Source organism: Salvelinus alpinus, chromosome 10 (assembly GCF_045679555.1).
Source record: "Salvelinus alpinus chromosome 10, SLU_Salpinus.1, whole genome shotgun sequence".
Taxonomy (NCBI): Eukaryota; Metazoa; Chordata; class Actinopteri; order Salmoniformes; family Salmonidae; genus Salvelinus; species Salvelinus alpinus.
Genome location: NC_092095.1, coordinates 9,310,320 through 9,329,855, shown reverse-complemented (window position 1 = coordinate 9,329,855; position 19,536 = coordinate 9,310,320). Strand labels below are relative to the sequence as shown.

Genomic DNA, 19,536 nt, shown 5'->3' with positions numbered 1-19,536 from the left:
CGTCCACCACTAATAGTGATTTTAACTCTCCACGTCCACCACTAATAAAGTGATATTAAACTCTCCACATCCACCACTAATAAAGTGATTTTAACTCTCCACGTCCACCACTAATAAAGTGATTTTAACTCTCCACGTCCACCACTAATAAAGTGATTTTAACTCTCCACGTCCACCGCTAATAAAGTGATTTTAACTCTCCACGTCCACCGCTAATAAAGTGATTTTAACTCTCCACGTCCACCGCTAATAAAGTGATTTTAACTCTCCACGTCCACCGCTAATAAAGTGATTTAACTCTCCACGTCCACCACTAATAAAGTGATTTAACTCTCCAAGTCCACCACTAATAAAGTGATATTAAACTCTCCACATCCACCACTAATAAAGTGATTTTAACTCTCCACGTCCACCACTAATAAAGTGATTTTAACTCTCCACGTCCACCGCTAATAAAGTGATTTTAACTCTCCATGTCCACCGCTAATAAAGTGATTTTAACTCTCCACGTCCACCACTAATAAAGTGATTTTAACTCTCCACGTCCACCACTAATAAAGTGATTTTAACTCTCCACGTCCACCGCTAATAAAGTGATTTTAACTCTCCATGTCCACCGCTAATAAAGTGATTTTAACTCTCCACGTCCACCACTAATAAAGTGATTTTAACTCTCCACGTCCACCGCTAATAAATGGAGCTTGTCGTCATTTTTATTCCCCTCACACATTAAGACAATGAAGAGTGTTTTTGTAACATCCATCTGCGAATGATAATAGTTTCTCGCAGTATTTGAAAAACACACTCCCGGCCTCACCAAGCCTCGGTGTGAAAGAGCAAAACATCATCATTTGACGATGCCATATTATCTAGTGGAAACGTCATAAAATAATGGGAAAAAGCTGTCCCGAGTTCACTGGTCTGGGAAACTCTGAGGACCCGGAATAGGCTTGTTGATACAATGTTGCGAGTTTGCTAGAGACAGCTTCAGGCCAAACCCAGTTGATTGATAACTTAGTTAAAAAGTTATAGGCATACTGCTGCATTGGCCCATAGGCTATTTCTGAGTACCATGTGCTCATTTCTTTAGCCACCAATGGATTACGGTCTATCAATGTGTCCATATGGCAGAGGCTGGTGCTCTCGTATTAGTTGGACTCTCTGTGTCTCTGCATCTTAATGCGACGTTCAGCTTTGAAGCCCACTTAGCTGGAAGAGCAGAGAAAAAAGGCTTCATTAATGTTGAGTGGCTTTCTGTTTTGTCTCCCTGTCTCCTTGTTTTACATTCTAGTCACTGCTTTCTCATCTTCTGTATTCTTCATTAAAGGGAACGAGGGATGAGACGAGACAAAAGGAGGGGGTGAGACAAGAGATGGGATGAGACGAGACGAGAGATGGGATGAGATGAGAGGAGGGGGTGAGACAAGAGATGGGATGAGACGAGAGGAGAGGGTGAGACGAGAGGAGGGGGTGAGACGAGAGGAGGGGGTGAGACAAGAGATGGGATGAGACGAGAGGAGAGGGTGAGACAAGAGATGGGGTGAGACGAGAGGAGGGGGTGAGACAAGAGATGGGATGAGACGAGAGAAGAGGGTGAGACAAGAGATGGGGTGAGATGAGAGGAGAGGGTGAGACAAGAGATGGGATGAGACGAGAGGAGAGGGTGAGACGAGAGGAGGGGGTGAGACAAGAGATGGGATGAGACGAGACAAAAGGAGGGGGTGAGACAAAAGATGGGATGAGATGACAGAAAGGGTGAGACAAGAGATAGGATGAGATGAGAGGAGGGGGTGAGACAAGAGATGGGATGAGACGAGAGGAGAGGGTGAGACAAGATATGAGATGAGACGAGAGGGTGAGACAAGATATGAGACGAGAGGAGAGGGTGAGACAAGATATGAGATGAGACGAGAGGGTGAGACAAGAGATGGGATGAGACGAGAGGAGAGGGTGAGACAAGATATGAGATGAGATGAGACGAGAGGGTGAGACAAGATATGGGATGAGACGAGAGGAGAGGGTGAGACAAGAGATGGGATGAGATTAGAGGAGGGTAGATGCTGACGGACTGATTTTTACTTCTGTCAGATGCATTACTTCAACAGTGACTCACTAGAGAAGACTCAGACACGACTCAGACACGACTCAGACAAGACTCAGACACGACTCAGACACGACTCAGACACGACTCAGACACGACTCAGAGACGACTCAGAGACGACTCAGAGACGACTCAGACACGACTCAGACACGACTCAGACACGACTCAGACACGACTCAGACACGACTCAGATTAGTAGACAAGTATTTGGCAGTAGATTTCAGAAGCCTGGCAATGTTCCACTTAGTAGCAGCACAGATACGCTGGTCGGGTCGCCTGTCTGTGGAAAGGCTATGTATGGGGTTGAGCTAAATAATTACTTAGCTGGCAATGTAGACGGGGGAAATCGTATTCTTATTAAGCAGATATATTTAATCAAACTGTTCGATATTCAATCAAAAAACAAACATTTCAAAGATAATTAATTTTTTGTGTAATTGATCCTATGTCTTACCATCTGGGTGTGGTGTGTGGTGGGTTGGTGCTGTATGGGGAGACTGGGTGTGATGTGTGATGTGTGGTGGGTTTGTGCTGTATGGGGAGACTGGGTGTGATGTGTGGTGGGCTGGTGCTGTATGGGGAGAGACTGGTTGGGTAGAGACTGGATGGGTAGAGAGAGACTGGATGGGTAGAGGCTGGATGGGTAGAGACTGGTTGGGTAGAGACTGGATGGGTAGAGGCTGGATGGGTAGAGGCTGGATGGGTAGAGACTGGTTGGGTAGAGGCTGGATGGGTAGAGGCTGGATGGGTAGAGACTGGTTGGGTAGAGACTGGATGGGTAGAGACTGGTTGGGTAGAGAGAGACTGGTTGGGTAGATAGAGACTGGATGGGTAGAGACTGGATGGGTAGAGACTGGATGGGTAGAGACTGGATGGGTAGAGACTGGATGGGTAGAGACTGGATGGGTAGAGACTGGTTGGGTAGAGGCTGGATGGGTAGAGGCTGGATGGGTAGAGACTGGATGGGTAGAGACTGGTTGGGTAGAGACTGGTTGGGTAGAGACTGGATGGGTAGAGACTGGATGGGTAGAGACTGGATGGGTAGAGACTGGTTGGGTAGAGGCTGGATGGGTAGAGGCTGGATGGGTAGAGACTGGATGGGTAGAGACTGGATGGGTAAAGGCTGGATGGGTAGAGACCTGATGGGTAGAGGATGGATGGGTAAAGACTGGATGGATAGAGACTGGATGGGTAGAGGCTTGATGGGTAGAGAGAGACTGGATGGGTAGAGGCTTGATGGGTAGAGAGAGACTGGATGGGTAGAGGCTGGATGGGTAGAGACTGGATGGGTAGAGAGAGACTGGTTGGGTAGAGACTGGATGGGTAGAGAGAGACTGGTTGGGTAGAGAGAGACTGGATGGGTAGAGACTGGATGGGTAGAGGCTGGATGGGTAGAGGCTGGATGGTAGAGGCTGGATGGGTAGAGGCTGGATGGGTAGAGGCTGGATGGGTAGAGACTGGATGGGTAGAGAGAGACTGGATGGGTAGAGAGAGACTGGTTGGGTAGAGACTGGATGGGTAGAGGCTGGATGGGTAGAGGCTGGATGGGTAGAGGCTGGATGGGTAGAGGCTGGATGGGTAGAGGCTGGTTGGGTAGAGACTGGATGGGTAGAGCCTGGATGGGTAGAGGCTGGATGGATAGAGACTGGTTGGGTAGAGACTGGTTGGGTAGAGACTGGTTGGGTAGAGACTGGTTGGGTAGAGACTGGTTGGGTAGAGACTGGATGGCCTTGATAACGTTGAAGCTGACTAAGGAACTGAGGTTTCACTGCATCAGACTGCAGCAACATGAAACAGGAAACAGGAAAAGGCTCTGGTGGTAGATCAAAGCTGCAGGTTCAATGGCTCACAAAATGTCTCTCACAGACACACACACACACACACACACACACACACACACACACACACACACACACACACACACACACACACACACACACACACACACACACACACACACACACACACACACACACGTTCACGCACACACACTGTCCGAGGATGGTACAGGTTTGAAGAGGTTAGGCTAAGGTACAGTAAGGATGGTACAGGGATGAAGTTGAGGACACATAAAGTACAACACAGATCTCTTACCAGAAAGGTACAGCTTTTAACTTTTACAAGGAATTATTCAGATGCTGTTGAAAGATAATTTTTTGGGTGCTGGGCTGTAATAAAAACATGCACCAGCTCTAAAGACCAGGGCTGCCTACCGTTGACAAATAATATGTTGGATTTCTCAAACTCTATTAGACTTGAGTTTAGATTATGATCCTGAAGCTGCTTCTTTGTTAACCCGCAATAACACCTCCTAAACACGTGCATGTGACCAATAACATCTGCTAAACACGTGCATGTGACCAATAACATCTGCTAAACACGTGCATGTGACCAATAACACCTGCTAAACACGTGCATGTGACCAATAACATCTGCTAAACACGTGCATGTGACCAATAACATCTGCTAAACACGTGCATGTGACCAAGAACACCTGCTAAACACGTGCATGTGACCAATAACACCTGCTAAACACGTGCATGTGACCAATAACATCTGTTAAACACGTGCATGTGACCAATACCATCTGCTAAACACGTGCATGTGACCAATAACATCTGCTAAACACGTGTATGTGACCAATAACATCTGTTAAACACGTGCATGTGACCAATAACACCTGCTAAACACGTGCATGTGACCAATAACATCTGTTAAACACGTGCATGTGACCAATAACACCTGCTAAACACGTGCATGTGACCAATAACATCTGCTAAACACGTGCATGTGACCAATAACATCTGCTAAACACGTGCATGTGACCAATAACATCTGTTAAACACGTGCATGTGACCAATACCATCTGCTAAACACGTGTATGTGACCAATAACATCTACTAAACGTGTGTACGTGACCAATAACATCTGTTAAACACGTGCATGTGACCAATAACACCTCCTAAACACGTGCATGTGACCAATAACACCTGCTAAACACGTGCATGTGACCAATAACATCTGTTAAACACGTGCATGTGACCAATAACATCTGTTAAACACGTGCATGTGACCAATACCATCTGCTAAACACGTGTATGTGACCAATAACATCTACTAAACGTGTGTACGTGACCAATAACATCTGTTAAACACGTGCATGTGACCAATACCATCTGCTAAACACGTGTATGTGACCAATAACATCTACTAAACGTGTGTACGTGACCAATAACATCTACTAAACACGTGCATGTGACCAATAACATTTGATTTGAATTCGACAAAGTATTCCCTTTTTTTTTGGTGGTACAGAATGTCTTGACTTGTCTACAACAAGCTCACAACATCGCTCCGCTTTGAGCCTTGACAGACCTGTGAGACACGTAGAGAGGGCTGCTCTCCAGGATGGCGTCTCTAACAGTCATCCATGTCGAGACCATAGAGTGGTGCCCTGAAATCTAGCTGATCCCTTCACAATAAGAGCGTGAAGAAAGGCAAGTACTTTTAAGAGCGAGCGTGTTGTTATGTTCTAAGTGTAATCTTTACCCACAGAGCATTGACATGTGAGTCATTATGCAAACTCAGTCTAAATAAAAGACATCGATGAGATGACTCGTTACCTTCCTGTGATGTATTTTCCTGCTCTGAAGGGAAAATAATTGCATGCAAGCAAGCAAGAACACACACACACACACACACAAACACAAACACACACAAACACACACCTGTGTTTCTCGCCTCTAGTAATATGAACTGAATAAAGAAAATCAGGGAAAGATGATCAAATAAACAGAATCAGAGGGCAACCAATCAGGTTCCAGGATAGCTAGGGCCGTATCATTATAGAACAAGAGCAGCCAATCAGAGGATTCCAGGATAGCTAGGACCGTATCATTATAGAACAAGAGCAGCCAATCAGAAGGTTCCAGGATAGATAGGGCCGTATCATTATAGAACAAAAGAGTATAAAATGATGCTGTGTCTCTGTGATATAGTACCTCTGTCTTTGTTAACCTGTAATGGGTTGAAGAGGTACTGTACTGGTGCAGGCAGCTGTGTTCGGCCTGTGTTGAAATGATCCCCCTACCGACTGCAGTCTGCTAGGGTGATCTGCAGAACTAACTGTGAAATCAACATAGTCTTAAAACAATGTGATCCTGTTATACTAAGTTATCCATTTAACATCCTATGTGATTTTTAGAGAGAGAGAGAGAGACAGAGACATGAAAATAATGTATTCTCTCAAGGATCAGGGTGATACTCCTTTGTAGCTGTAGTCTTATCTAAAATAACCACTTAAGGGTGAGAGCAAAGAAGAGGTGACTTTATACAGTCCTGTACCACTTCCTTCAGGGCTCAGTACTGTCCATTCTCTCTCTTCAGGGCTCAGTACTGCCCATTCTCTCTCTTCAAGGCTCAGTACTGCCCATTCGTTCCCTTCAGGGCTCAGTACTCTCCATCCGTTCTCTTCAGGGCTCAGTACTGCCCATTCTCTCTCTTCAAGGCTCAGTACTGCCCATTCGTTCCCTTCAGGGCTCAGTACTCTCCATCCGTTCTCTTCAGGGCTCAGTACTGTCCATTCGTTCCCTTCAGTGCTCAGTACTGTCGATTCGTTCCCTTCAGGGTTCAGTACTGCCCATTCGTTCCCTTCAAGGCTCAGTACTGTCCATTCGTTCCCTTCAGGGCTCAGTACTGCCCATTCGTTCCCTTCAGGGCTCAGTACTGCCCATTCGTTCCCTTCAAGGCTCAGTACTGTCCATTCGTTCCCTTCAAGGCTCAGTACTGTCCATTCGTTCCCTTCATGGCTCAGTACTGTCCATTCGTTCCCTTCAAGGCATGTAACAGTATGTGATTCTATATGAGGAGCCACTGTCCATATGGACCTATTTTGCATGAATTGCACCATGGCTACCGAGCATGTATTGCGCCATGGCTCGGGACAAGTCAGAGAGTCATTGCAACATGGCTAACCAGCATGCATTGCACCATGGCTCGGGACAAGTCAGAAAGGCATTGCAACATGGCTAACCAGCATGCATTGCGCCGTGGCTCGGGACAAGTCAGAGGGGAATTGCAACATGGCTAACCAGCATGCATTGCGCCGTGGCTCGGGACAAGTCAGAGAGGAATTGCAACATGGCTAACCAGCATGCATTGCGCCATGGCTAGGGACAAGTCAGAGAGTCATTGCAACATGGCTAACCAGCATGCATTGCACCGTGGCTCGGGACAAGACACAGAGGATTTAATGCATAAAATATATGCCACTAAAGCAGATGCTTTTATCCAAAGTAGTCTATATATTATGTATGTGTGTGTCAGTGGAGGCTGCTGACGGGAGGATGTCAGGAACGGAGCAAATGGAATGGCATCAGAAATTCCACTGGCGCCGCTCCAGTCGTTACCACGAGCCCGTCCTCCCTAATTAAGGTGCCACCAACCTCCTGTGTGTGGAATAACGTGAATGTATGTCGTTTTAAAAGACTGAGAAAAATGAATTGGCAAACTGGGAACATTTTATTTTGAGAAAATGGCCGATAATGTACTTTCCCATAAATATGACAATTGTCACATTAATTTAATATCTTATTCATATATCACTTCTAAACTGACAAATAAACATCAAATATACATTTTACAAATACATTAGCATCACGGTTAATACATTTGTTTCAAGCAATAGAGAATATGCTTTGAGTACTGGTCTGTAGGACAAATCTGCAGTTTTTGGGCAAATCTTCACATCTCTTTGATCAAAAGGCTTTTTGTATGGCTGGTGAAATGTGCAGAACATTAATCAGCTATGCCTGCCCCATATGTAAGGCCCCTCTTTACTTTCTTGACTGTGTCATGGGACCTGCGCCTACGCTTGATATACTCCATTGAAGCAGCATCAGCTCTCACACAACTCCTCTCTGATATTGCTTCCAGTGTGTCACCCAAAAGTGCTGTCAAGCCAAAATTTGTTTCATCACATTTGATATAGCAGTGGCTCTCTCATTGCACGTGGCTACTGCCATGCTGGCTGCTCCCTCATTGAACGTGGCTACTGCCATGCTGGCTGCTCCCTCATTGAACGTGGCTACTGCCATGCTGGCTGCTCCCTCAATGAACGTGGCTACTGCCATGCTGGCTGCTCCCTCAATGAACGTGGCTACTGCCATGCTGGCTGCTCCCTCAATGAACGTGGCTACTGCCATGCTGGCTGCTCCCTCAATGAACGTGGCTACTGCCATGCTGGCTGCTCCCTCAATGAACGTGGCTACTGCCATGCTGGCTGCTCCCTCAATGAACGTGGCTACTGCCATGCTGGCTGCTCCCTCAATGAACGTGGCTACTGCCATGCTGGCTGCTCCCTCAATGAACGTGGCTACTGCCATGCTGGCTGCTCCCTCAATGAACGTGGCTACTGCCATGCTGGCTGCTCCCTCCGTGAACGTGGCTACTGCCATGCTGGCTGCTCCCTCAATGAACGTGGCTACTGCCATGCTGGCTGCTCCCTCAATGAACGTGGCTACTGCCATGCTGGCTGCTCCCTCATTGAACGTGGCTACTGCCATGCTGGCTGCTCCCTCATTGAACGTGGCTATTGCCATGCTGGCTGCTCCCTCATGCTGCTTTTGCAACACGAAGGCAGTTTTGGGGCATCAAGGACATTTGCATTCTGGGTACTTCCATGCTATATTCTTTACAGGAGGTTATGATCTGACACCCTATGATATACCGGTACCATTTTCTGTGCAACGTCTCTATTCAAAAAAACGTATGTCCTCCAAGGTTTTTGTGACAGGGTGGATCTTCACCATTTTCTATGGGTCGCTGGTACCAGCACCAATGCACACACCTATCCCGTAGTTGGAAGTGAATCCTCTCTTGTGCCAAGTGCCATCGAAGGATATAATGACATCCTCATCCTCCTTCAGTAACTCTGTCATGTCTGGGTCTATATCTGTATCCTCCTTCAGTAACTCTGTTATGTCTGGGTCTATATCTGTATCCTCATCATCCTTCAGTAACTCTGTTATGTCTGGGTCTATATCTGTATCCTCATCCCCCTTCAGTAACTCTGTTATGTCTGGGTCTATATCTGTATCCTCATCATCCTTCAGTAACTCTGTTATGTCTGGGTCTATATCTGTATCCCCCTTCAGTAACTCTGTCATGTCTGGGTCTATATCTGTATCCTCCTTCAGTAACTCTGTTATGTCTGGGTCTATATCTGTATCCTCATCATCCTTCAGTAACTCTGTTATGTCTGGGTCTATATCTGTATCCTCATCCTCCTTCAGTAACTCTGTTATGTCTGGGTCTATATCTGTATCCTCCTTCAGTAACTCTGTTATGTCTGGGTCTATATCTGTATCCTCATCATCCTTCAGTAACTCTGTTATGTCTGGGTCTATATCTGTATCCTCCTTCAGTAACTCTGCTATGTCTGGGTCTATATCTGTATCCTCATCATCCTTCAGTAACGCTGTTATGTCTGGGTCTATATCTGTATCCTCCTTCAGTAACTCTGTTATGTCTGGGTCTATATCTGTATCCTCCTTCAGTAACTCTGTTATGTCTGGGTCTATATCTGTATCCTCCTTCAGTAACTCTGTTATGTCTGGGTCTATATCTCGTTGATCCTCCTTCAGTAACTCTGCTATGTCTGGGTCTATATCTGTATCCTCCTTCAGTAACTCTGCTATGTCTGGGTCTATATCTGTATCCTCCTTCAGTAACTCTGCTATGTCTGGGTCTATATCTGTATCCTCCTTCAGTAACTCTGTTATGTCTGGGTCTGTATCTGTATCCTCCTTCAGTAACTCTGTTATGTCTGGGTCTATATCTGTATCCTCATTCCTTCAGTAACTCTGTCATGTCTGGGTCTATATCTGTATCCTCCTTCAGTAACTCTGTTATGTCTGGGTCTATATCTGTATCCTCATCATCCTTCAGTAACTCTGTTATGTCTGGGTCTATATCTGTATCCTCATCCTCCTTCAGTAACTCTGTTATGTCTGGGTCTATATCTGTATCCTCCTTCAGTAACTCTGTTATGTCTGGGTCTATATCTGTATCCTCATCATCCTTCAGTAACTCTGTTATGTCTGGGTCTATATCTGTATCCTCCTTCAGTAACTCTGTTATGTCTGGGTCTATATCTGTATCCTCATCATCCTTCAGTAACTCTGTTATGTCTGGGTCTATATCTGTATCCTCCTTCAGTAACTCTGTTATGTCTGGGTCTATATCTGTATCCTCCTTCAGTAACTCTGCTATGTCTGGGTCTATATCTGTATCCTCCTTCAGTAACTCTGCTATGTCTGGGTCTATATCTGTATCCTCCTTCAGTAACTCTGATATGTCTGGGTCTATATCTGTATCCTCCTTCAGTAACTCTGTTATGTCTGGGTCTATATCTGTATCCTCCTTCAGTAACTCTGTTATGTCTGGGTCTATATCTGTATCCTCATCATCCTTCAGTATCTCTGTTATGTCTGGGTCTATATCTGTATCCTCATCATCCTTCAGTAACTCTGCTATGTCTGGGTCTATATCTGTATCCTCCTTCAGTAACTCTGTTATGTCTGGGTCTATATCTGTATCCTCCTTCAGTAACTCTGTTATGTCTGGGTCTATATCTGTATCCTCCTTCAGTAACTCTGTTATGTCTGGGTCTATATCTGTATCCTCATCCTCCTTCAGTAACTCTGTTATGTCTGGCTCTATATCTGCATATCCTCTTCTAATTATCTTTGCAGCACTCTCCATTGACTTCCTCCCTCTCTGAATCTCTGCAACTAAAGTGTGTGGGGGGGGGGGGGGGAGTACTTATTATTATTATTATGTCTGTTCGACATTACAGTCATAACTGCAGGACTAAATCTCAGAATGGTACCCTATGTAAATATCAGCATGTTACCCTATGTAAATATACGCATATCAGCATGTAATTTACTTTATGTAAAGCTAATTTCTCAGTAATCACAGTAGGTTACAGCCCTATGACACTGTAGGCCCATGTGACAGTCCCGTTGTATAGTTATGGTTTCCTATCTCTCTGTTTTATTCACTTTGAATACATTTCCTGGAGCCAGGAAATACATATTATTTATACACAGCAAGTCACCTGACAATAATGTGCCACTCTCCCTTTTTATTTACCTGTCATTCTCCTGTCATGTCTCTGATATGAGCTGAGTCACATTGAAGGAATCCCTAGGACTTTAAAAAAAAAATTATTTAGAGTTGCATTACCAAGTCCAAGTTTGTGGGCTAGAAGAAATCAACCTCACATTTAAATCCAATGCCACATCTCCCCTGGAGCACTCCTGCAGCCTGGAGGAAGTGTAAACACTCCTCCTAAATTCATCACGATCACCTTCAGACTTACAGAATCCCTGGTTGGTGGGGTCTATGGTGATTTTTAGTCCAGTGTTTAGACACGTAGGGGAAATCGAATCATCTTCAATTTGGTTTATTTGTGACATGTGGAATAAAAGCCACTGATCGCTGCCAGTTGTCATCTTTAACTCAATTTGCATCTCGCCGCGTTGCTGGGGGCTTCCTCCTTTTCCTCTACCTGTACTACTACTGCCTCGATTGGCTGATCAGGCAAATTATTTCATTCACTGTCTTTCTTGCATTGGCTAACTGAGATCGCCTATTTTTATTCACATACCGTAGGTATATTCTTCGAGATTTTCTCATTTTGTCTCTCTTTACATGGATTCTTCGCGGGAGATATTTTAAAACAAGGAAGTGCTGCGCGACACGTGAGGTATTTTATCCAATCAGGTTGCCGGAAAGGGTATTTTAATGCCAGTAACCAATCGGATGTCAGGAAATGATTCATCTTTCAGCACGAGCCACTACGTCTACAAAGGATATAGCCATGCATGGACTAGCTAACGATATGCTTCGCAAAAAAAGATTATGAATGATATATGACTCAACACGGAAAGTTTTAAAAATAGAGGTTGAAGTTCCACATGAAACATACTAACAAGAATTAAATATAGGCTAGGTGTAGTTGACGGATAAAATTATACAAATCAAGTATTTATATACATTATTGCCGATTTAGTTGTACATTTTATGAGAGTAAGGAAGCAAAATCAAAATTTTTGCCTGTGGTGCCTGGCCTTAATAATGACTCTATGGCGTATCCAGACACACATATTAATTTGACAAATGTTTAGATAATGACTCTATGGCGTACCCAGAAAGCGAAAGGTCCTTTGCACCAGTGGGTTGAGATAGCAGCAGTCTCCGGTCTGGATGGTCTTCTCCTGACCGTCCAGCTCTTTAGAGGAGTATTGTATCAAAAACAGGACTGCCTCTGAGATCATCATCTAGAAAAGAGAGAAAGAGATTATTAACAAATAAGCATCCCTTCTTTAAAGAAAATATCCACCCCCCCAAAAAAAAATCTGCCCAAAATCTGATATTTATGACTCCTCACTTTAAGGAAAACTCCACCCAAAAACTATATTTTGGTATTTGTTTAATTTGTCTATTGTTGATACGGTCCCAAAATGTTTTACTTGTCAGCAATTAAGTTTTCAAGATATGTAACTTTCAAAATACAGAAATGATGCATTTTGCTTTATAATGATGCTGCATTTTGAGTTTTCATTTAAATGTGAAGTCAAAAATATCAGATGGCACACACACTCACACACACACACACACACACACACACACACACACACACACACACACACACACACACACACACACACACACACACACACACACACACACACACACACACACACACACACACACACACACACACACACAGACACACACACACACAGACACACACAGACACACACACACACACACACTGAAACAGTGCTGACTGATTCTTGGATGTATTTTTCTATCCATTTTATTGGTCACATACACATATTTAGCAGATGTTATTGCAGGTGTAGCGAAATGCTTGTGTTTCTTAGCTCCAACAGTCCAGTAGTATCTAACAGTTCACAACAATACACACAAATGTAAACAAATGGAATTAAGAAAATATAAATATTAGGACGAGCAATGTCAGAGTGGCATTGACTAAAATACTGTCGAGTACAGTACATACATATGAGATTAGTAAAGCAGTATGTAAACATCATTAAACTGACTAGTGTTCCATTATTAAAGTGTCTAGTGTTCCATTATTAAAATGACAAGTGTTCCATTATTAAAGTGACTAGTGATTCCATGTCTCTGTACATAGGGCAGCAGCCTCTGAGGTGCAGGGTTGAGGAACTGGGTGGTAGCTGACTAGTAATAGCTTTGAAACAGACCGATGGTCTTGAGATAGAAGCTGTTTTTCAGTCTCTCCGTCCCAGCTTTGATGCAGCTGTACTGACCTTGCCTGCTAGATGATAGCAGGGTGAACAGGCCGTGGCTCGATTGGTTGACGTCCTTGATGATATTTTTGGCCTTCCTGTGACATCGGGTGCTGTAAGTGTCCTGATGGGTAGGCAGTGTACCCCCGGTGATGCGTTGGGCTGATCGCACCACCCTCTGGAGAGCCCTGCGGTTGCGGGCGGTGCAGTTGCCATACCAGGCGGTGATACAGCCCGACAGGATGCTCTCAATGGTGCATCTGTAAAAGTTTGTGAGGGTCTTAGGTGACAAACCAAATTTCTTCAGCCTCCTGACGTTGAAGAGGCGCTGTTGCACCTTCTTCACCACACTCTCTGTGTTGGTGAACCATTTCAGATTGTCAGTGATGTGTACGCCGAGGAACTTGAAGCTTTCCATCTTCTCCAGTGCGGTCCTGTCGATGTGGATGGGGTCGTGCTCCCTCTGCTGTCTCCTGAAGTCCACAACCAGCTCCTTAATTTTGTTGACGTTGAGGAAGAGGTTATTTTCCTGGCACCACTCAACCAGGGCCCTCACCTCCTCCCTGTAGGCTGTCTCGTCATTGTTGGTTAATCAGGCTTACTACTATTAGGTCGTCTGCAAGCTTGATGATTGAGTGGCCACGCAGTCATGGGTGAACAGGGAGTACGGGGAGTACAGGAAGAGGCTGAGCACGCACCCTTGTGGTGCCCCCGTGTCGAGGATCAGCGTACTGGAGGTGTTGTTTCCTATCTTCACCACCTGGGGGCGGCCCGTCAGGAAGTCCAGGACCCAATTGCACAGGGCGGGGTTCAGACTCAGGGCCCGAGCTTAATGATGAGCTTGGAGGGTACTATGGTTTTGAAGGCTGAGCTATAATCAATGAACAGCATTCTTACATACATTTTCCAATCAGTTATGGAACCAATTGCTCTATATGGCAGCGAAGTTTGGGATCCGCTCTCTAATAATGAATTTACCAAATGGAACAAACATCCAATCGAAATACTGCATGCAGACTTTCGCAAGACTTTACTGCAAGTGCAAAGAAAACCTCCAGATAACACATATAGAGCAGAACTGGGCCAAAAACACCTCCTCATTCAAAAGAAATAAGAGCCATCACATTTTACAGCCATCTAAAAACAAGTGACCCCAAAACATTCCATCACACAGCTCTACAATGTCAAGAGATGAAACAAGAGAAGAGTCCCCTCAGCCAGCTGGTTCTGAAGCTCAGTTCACAAACCAACCCCATAGAGCCTCAGGGCAGCCCTCAGAAAATCTGGCCCAAACAAATCATCACAGGGCAAAAAGAAAAATATATCACCTAATGGAAAGACACCACAAAAAATCTAAGTAAACGTCAATGCTATTTGTCTCTAAACAGACAGTACATGGTGGCAGACTATCTGACCACTGTGACTGATAGAAAACTGAGGAAAACACTGACTAGGTACAGACTCAGCACAGTCTGGCTATAGAGACCGGTCGTCACAGGCAAACCTGGCTGCCCAGAGAGCACAGGAAGTGCTCCTGGAGAGAGGTATAAGACGGAGCTACATTTCCTGTAACACGGTGACAAATACTCAGACCTAAGAGAATCTTTCTTTCCCAAAACTATCATTGAGTACAAAGAATTTGAAACTATTAAAGCTGAAGAAGAAATTAAATATTCATTGGGTGAAAAACCAAATATGTGTCCTCCTGCCACAACCTGAGAGACAGCCAGTGAAAAGTGCAAAGTAATGTCAATAATATTTCCCATTTAGTTTTGTCTTTCATAGCAGGTCTTCTCGGTCAGGTTGAGACTGGTCTACTACTACTGCTTTAATGTATTATTATTATTCTGATTAATATTGTTGTTGTAGTTGCTGTTAATTGTAATCCCATTTCTACCACTACTATTATTATTGCTGTTGGTCACACCATTTTTGTTAAATGTATACTTTGACAATGAGAGAGAGAGAGAGAGAGAGAGAGAGAGAGAGAGAGAGAGAGAGACACAGAGAGACACAGAGAGACACAGAGAGACACAGAGAGACACAGAGAGAGAGACACAGAGAGAGAGACACAGAGAGACACAGAGAGAGAGACACAGAGAGACACAGAGAGACACAGAGAGACACAGAGAGACACAGAGAGAGGCCCACGGCCACCAGCATCTAGGTTACACACATTGAGATCCACACTCAAGGCCAACTAAACCACTTCAGCAAGATGTCATACTGTATGTGCTTCACTTTCTCACATAATTTTTTTTCATCTTGACATCAATAGATCTTCTTAATGGTGTATAGTATATTGAAGAATAAAATGAATGAGAATACAGAAGCTTATACTGTAACAGCATAAATACTGCATTATCTATACTACACAGTACTATTATACTACACAGTACTATTATACTACACAGTACTATTATACTACACAGTACTATTATACTACACAGTACTAGTATACTACACAGTACTAATATACTACACAGTACTAGTATACTACACAGTACTAATATACTACACAGTACTAGTATACTACACAGTACTAATATACTACACAGTACTAGTATACTACACAGTACTAATATACTACACAGTACTAGTATACTACACAGTACTAGTATACTACACAGTACTAGTATACTACACAGTACTAGTATACTACACAGTACTAATATACTACACAGTACTATTATACTACACAGTACTCGTATACTACACAGTACTATTATACTACACAGTACTTGTATACTACACAGTACTAGTATACTACACAGTACTAATATACTACACAGTACTAGTATACTACACAGTACTAATATACTACACAGTACTAGTATACTACACAGTACTAATATACTACACAGTACTAGTATACTACACAGTACTAATATACTACACAGTACTATTATACTACACAGTACTCATATACTACACAGTACTATTATAATCAAATCAAATCAAATCAAATTTTATTAGTCACATACACATGGTTAGCAGATGTTAATGCGAGTGTAGCGAAATGCTTGTGCTTCTAGTTCCGACAATGCAGTAATAACCAACAAGTAATCTAACCTAACAATTCCACAACTACTACCTTATACACACACACAAGTGTAAAGGGATAAAGAATATGTACATAAAGATATATGAATGAGTGGTGGTACAGAACGGCATGGCAAGATGCAGTAGATGGTATAGAGTACGGTATATACATATGAGATGAGTACTGTAGGGTATGTAAACATAAAGTGGCATAGTTTAAAGTGGCTAGTGGTACATGTATTACATAAAGATGGCAAGATGCAGTAGATGATATAGAGTACAGTATATACATATGAGATGGGTAATGTAGGGTATGTAAACATTATATTAAGTGGCCTTGTTTAAAGTGGCTAGTGGTACATTTTTACATAATTTCCATCAATTCCCATTTTTAAAGTGGCTGGAGTTGAGTCAGTATGTTGGCAGCGGCCGCTAAATGTTAGTGGTGGCTGTTTAACAGTCTGATGGCCTTGAGATAGAAGCTGTTTTTCAGTCTCTCGGTCCCTGCTTTGATGCACCTGTACTGACCTCGCCTTCTGGATGATAGCGGGGTGAACAGGCAGTGGCTTGGGTGGTTGTTGTCCTTGATGATCTTTATGGCCTTCCTGTGACATCAGGTGGTGTAGGTGTCCTGGAGGGCAGGTAGTTTGCCCCCGGTGATGCGTTCTGCAGACCTCACTACCCTCTGGAGAGCCTTATGGTTGTGGGCGGAGCAGTTGCCGTACCAGGCGGTGATACAGCCCGACAGGATGCTCTCGATTGTGCATCTGTAGAAGTTTGTGAGTGCTTTTGGTGACAAGCCGAATTTCTTCAGCCTCCTGAGGTTGAAGAGGCGCTGCTGCGCCTTCTTCACAACGCTGTCTGTGTGGGTGGACCAATTCAGTTTGTCCGTGATGTGTACACCGAGGAACTTAAAACTTTCCACCTTCTCCACTACTGACCCGTCGATGTGGATAGGGGGGTGCTCCCTCTGCTGTTTCCTGAAGTCCACAATCATCTCCTTTGTTTTGTTGACGTTGAGTGTGAGGTTATTTTCCTGACACCACACTCCGAGGGCCCTCACCTCCTCCCTGTAGGCCGTCTCGTCGTTGTTGGTAATCAAGCCTACCACTGTAGTGTCATCCGCAAACTTGATGATTGAGTTGGAGGCGTGCATGGCCACGCAGTCGTGGGTGAACAGGGAGTACAGGAGAGGGCTCAGAACGCACCCTTGTGGGGCCCCAGTGTTGAGGATCAGCGGGGTGGAGATGTTGTTACCTACCCTCACCACCTGGGGGCGGCCCGTCAGGAAGTCCAGGACCCAGTTGCACAGGGCGGGGTCGAGACCCAGGGTCTCGAGCTTGATGACGAGTTTGGAGGGTACTATGGTGTTAAATGCTGAGCTGTAATCGATGAACAGCATTCTCACATGGGTATTCCTCTTGTCCAGATGGGTTAGGGCAGTGTGCAGTGTGGTTGCGATTGCGTCGTCTGTGGACCTATTGGGTCGGTAAGCAAATTGGAGTGGGTCTAGGGTGTCCGGTAGGGTGGAGGTGATATGGTCCTTGACTAGTCTCTCAAAGCACTTCATGATGACGGAAGTGAGTGCTACGGGGCGGTAGTCGTTTAGCTCAGTTACCTTAGCTTTCTTGGGAACAGGAACAATGGTGGCCCTCTTGAAGCATGTGGGAACAGCAGACTGGGATAAGGATTGATTGAATATGTCCGTAAACACACCAGCCAGCTGGTCTGCGCATGCTCTGAGGACGCGGCTGGGAATGCCGTCTGGGCCTGCAGCCTTGCGAGGGTTAACACGTTTAAATGTTTTACTCACCTCGGCTGCAGTGAAGGAGAGCCCGCAGGTTTTGGTAGGGGGCCGTGTCAGTGGCACTGTATTGTCCTCAAAGCGGGCAAAAAAGTTGTTTAGCCTGTCTGGGAGCAAGACATCCTGGTCCGCGACGGGGCTGGTTTTCTTTTTGTAATCCGTGATTGACTGTAGACCCTGCCACATACCTCTTGTGTCTGAGCTGTTGAATTGCGACTCGATTTTGTCTCTGTACTGGGACTTAGCCTGTTTGATTGCCTTGCGGAGAGAATAGCTACACTGTTTGTATTCGGTCATGCTTCCGGTCACCTTGCCCTGGTTAAAAGCAGTGGTTCGCGCTTTCAGTTTCACGCGAATGCTGCCGTCAATCCACGGTTTCTGGTTTGGGAATGTTTTAATCGTTGCTGTGGGTACGACATCGTCTATGCACTTCCTAATGAACTCGCTCACCGAATCAGCATATTCGTCAATATTGTTGTTGGACGCAATGCGGAACATATTCCAATCCGCGTGATCGAAGCAGTCTTGAAGCGTGGATTCAGATTGGTCGGACCAGCGTTGAACAGACCTGAGCGCGGGAGCTTGTTGTTTTAGTTTCTGTTTGTAGGCTGGAATCAACAAAATGGAGTCGTGGTCAGCTTTTCCGAAAGGGGGGCGGGGGAGGGCCTTATATGCGTCGCGGAAATTAGTATAACAATGATCTAGGGTTTTTCCAGCCCTGGTAGCACAATCGATATGCTGATAGAATTTAGGGAGTTTTGTTTTTAGATTAGCCTTGTTAAAATCCCCAGCTACGATGAATGCAGCCTCAGGGTGTGTGGTTTCCAGTTTACAACTACACAGTACTATTATACTACACAGTACTCGTATACTACACAGTACTAGTATACTACACAGTACTAGTATAGTACACAGTACTAGTATACTACACAGTACTAGTATACTACACAGTACTATTATACTACACAGTACTCATATACTACACAGTACTATTATACTACACAGTACTATTATACTACACAGTACTAGTATACTACACGATAATCAGGGTATCCTATTCTGATATCAACCTCCTTTGGAAAGTGCAGTGGTGTGAAGTACTTAAGTAAAAATACTTTAAAGTACTAAGTCGTTTTTTGGGGTATCAGTACCTTACTTTACTATTGATATTTTAGCCAACTTTTAATTCACTACATTCCTAAAGAAAATAATGTACTTTTTACTCCATACATTTTCCTTGACAC

General features: G+C 44.4%; 1 protein-coding gene across 1 annotated transcript in view; it reads right to left on the bottom strand.

The window, feature by feature from the left end:
• The window catches only part of LOC139531483 (phospholipid phosphatase-related protein type 5-like), a 90,808-nt gene that overhangs the window by 40,326 nt on the left and 30,946 nt on the right, over window positions 1-19,536 (bottom strand). Inside the window, exon 2 of the mRNA XM_071327974.1 lies at window positions 12,315-12,447. Coding sequence (XP_071184075.1) covers window positions 12,315-12,447 — 133 coding nt within the window. The remainder of the gene's footprint in view (window positions 1-12,314; window positions 12,448-19,536) is intronic.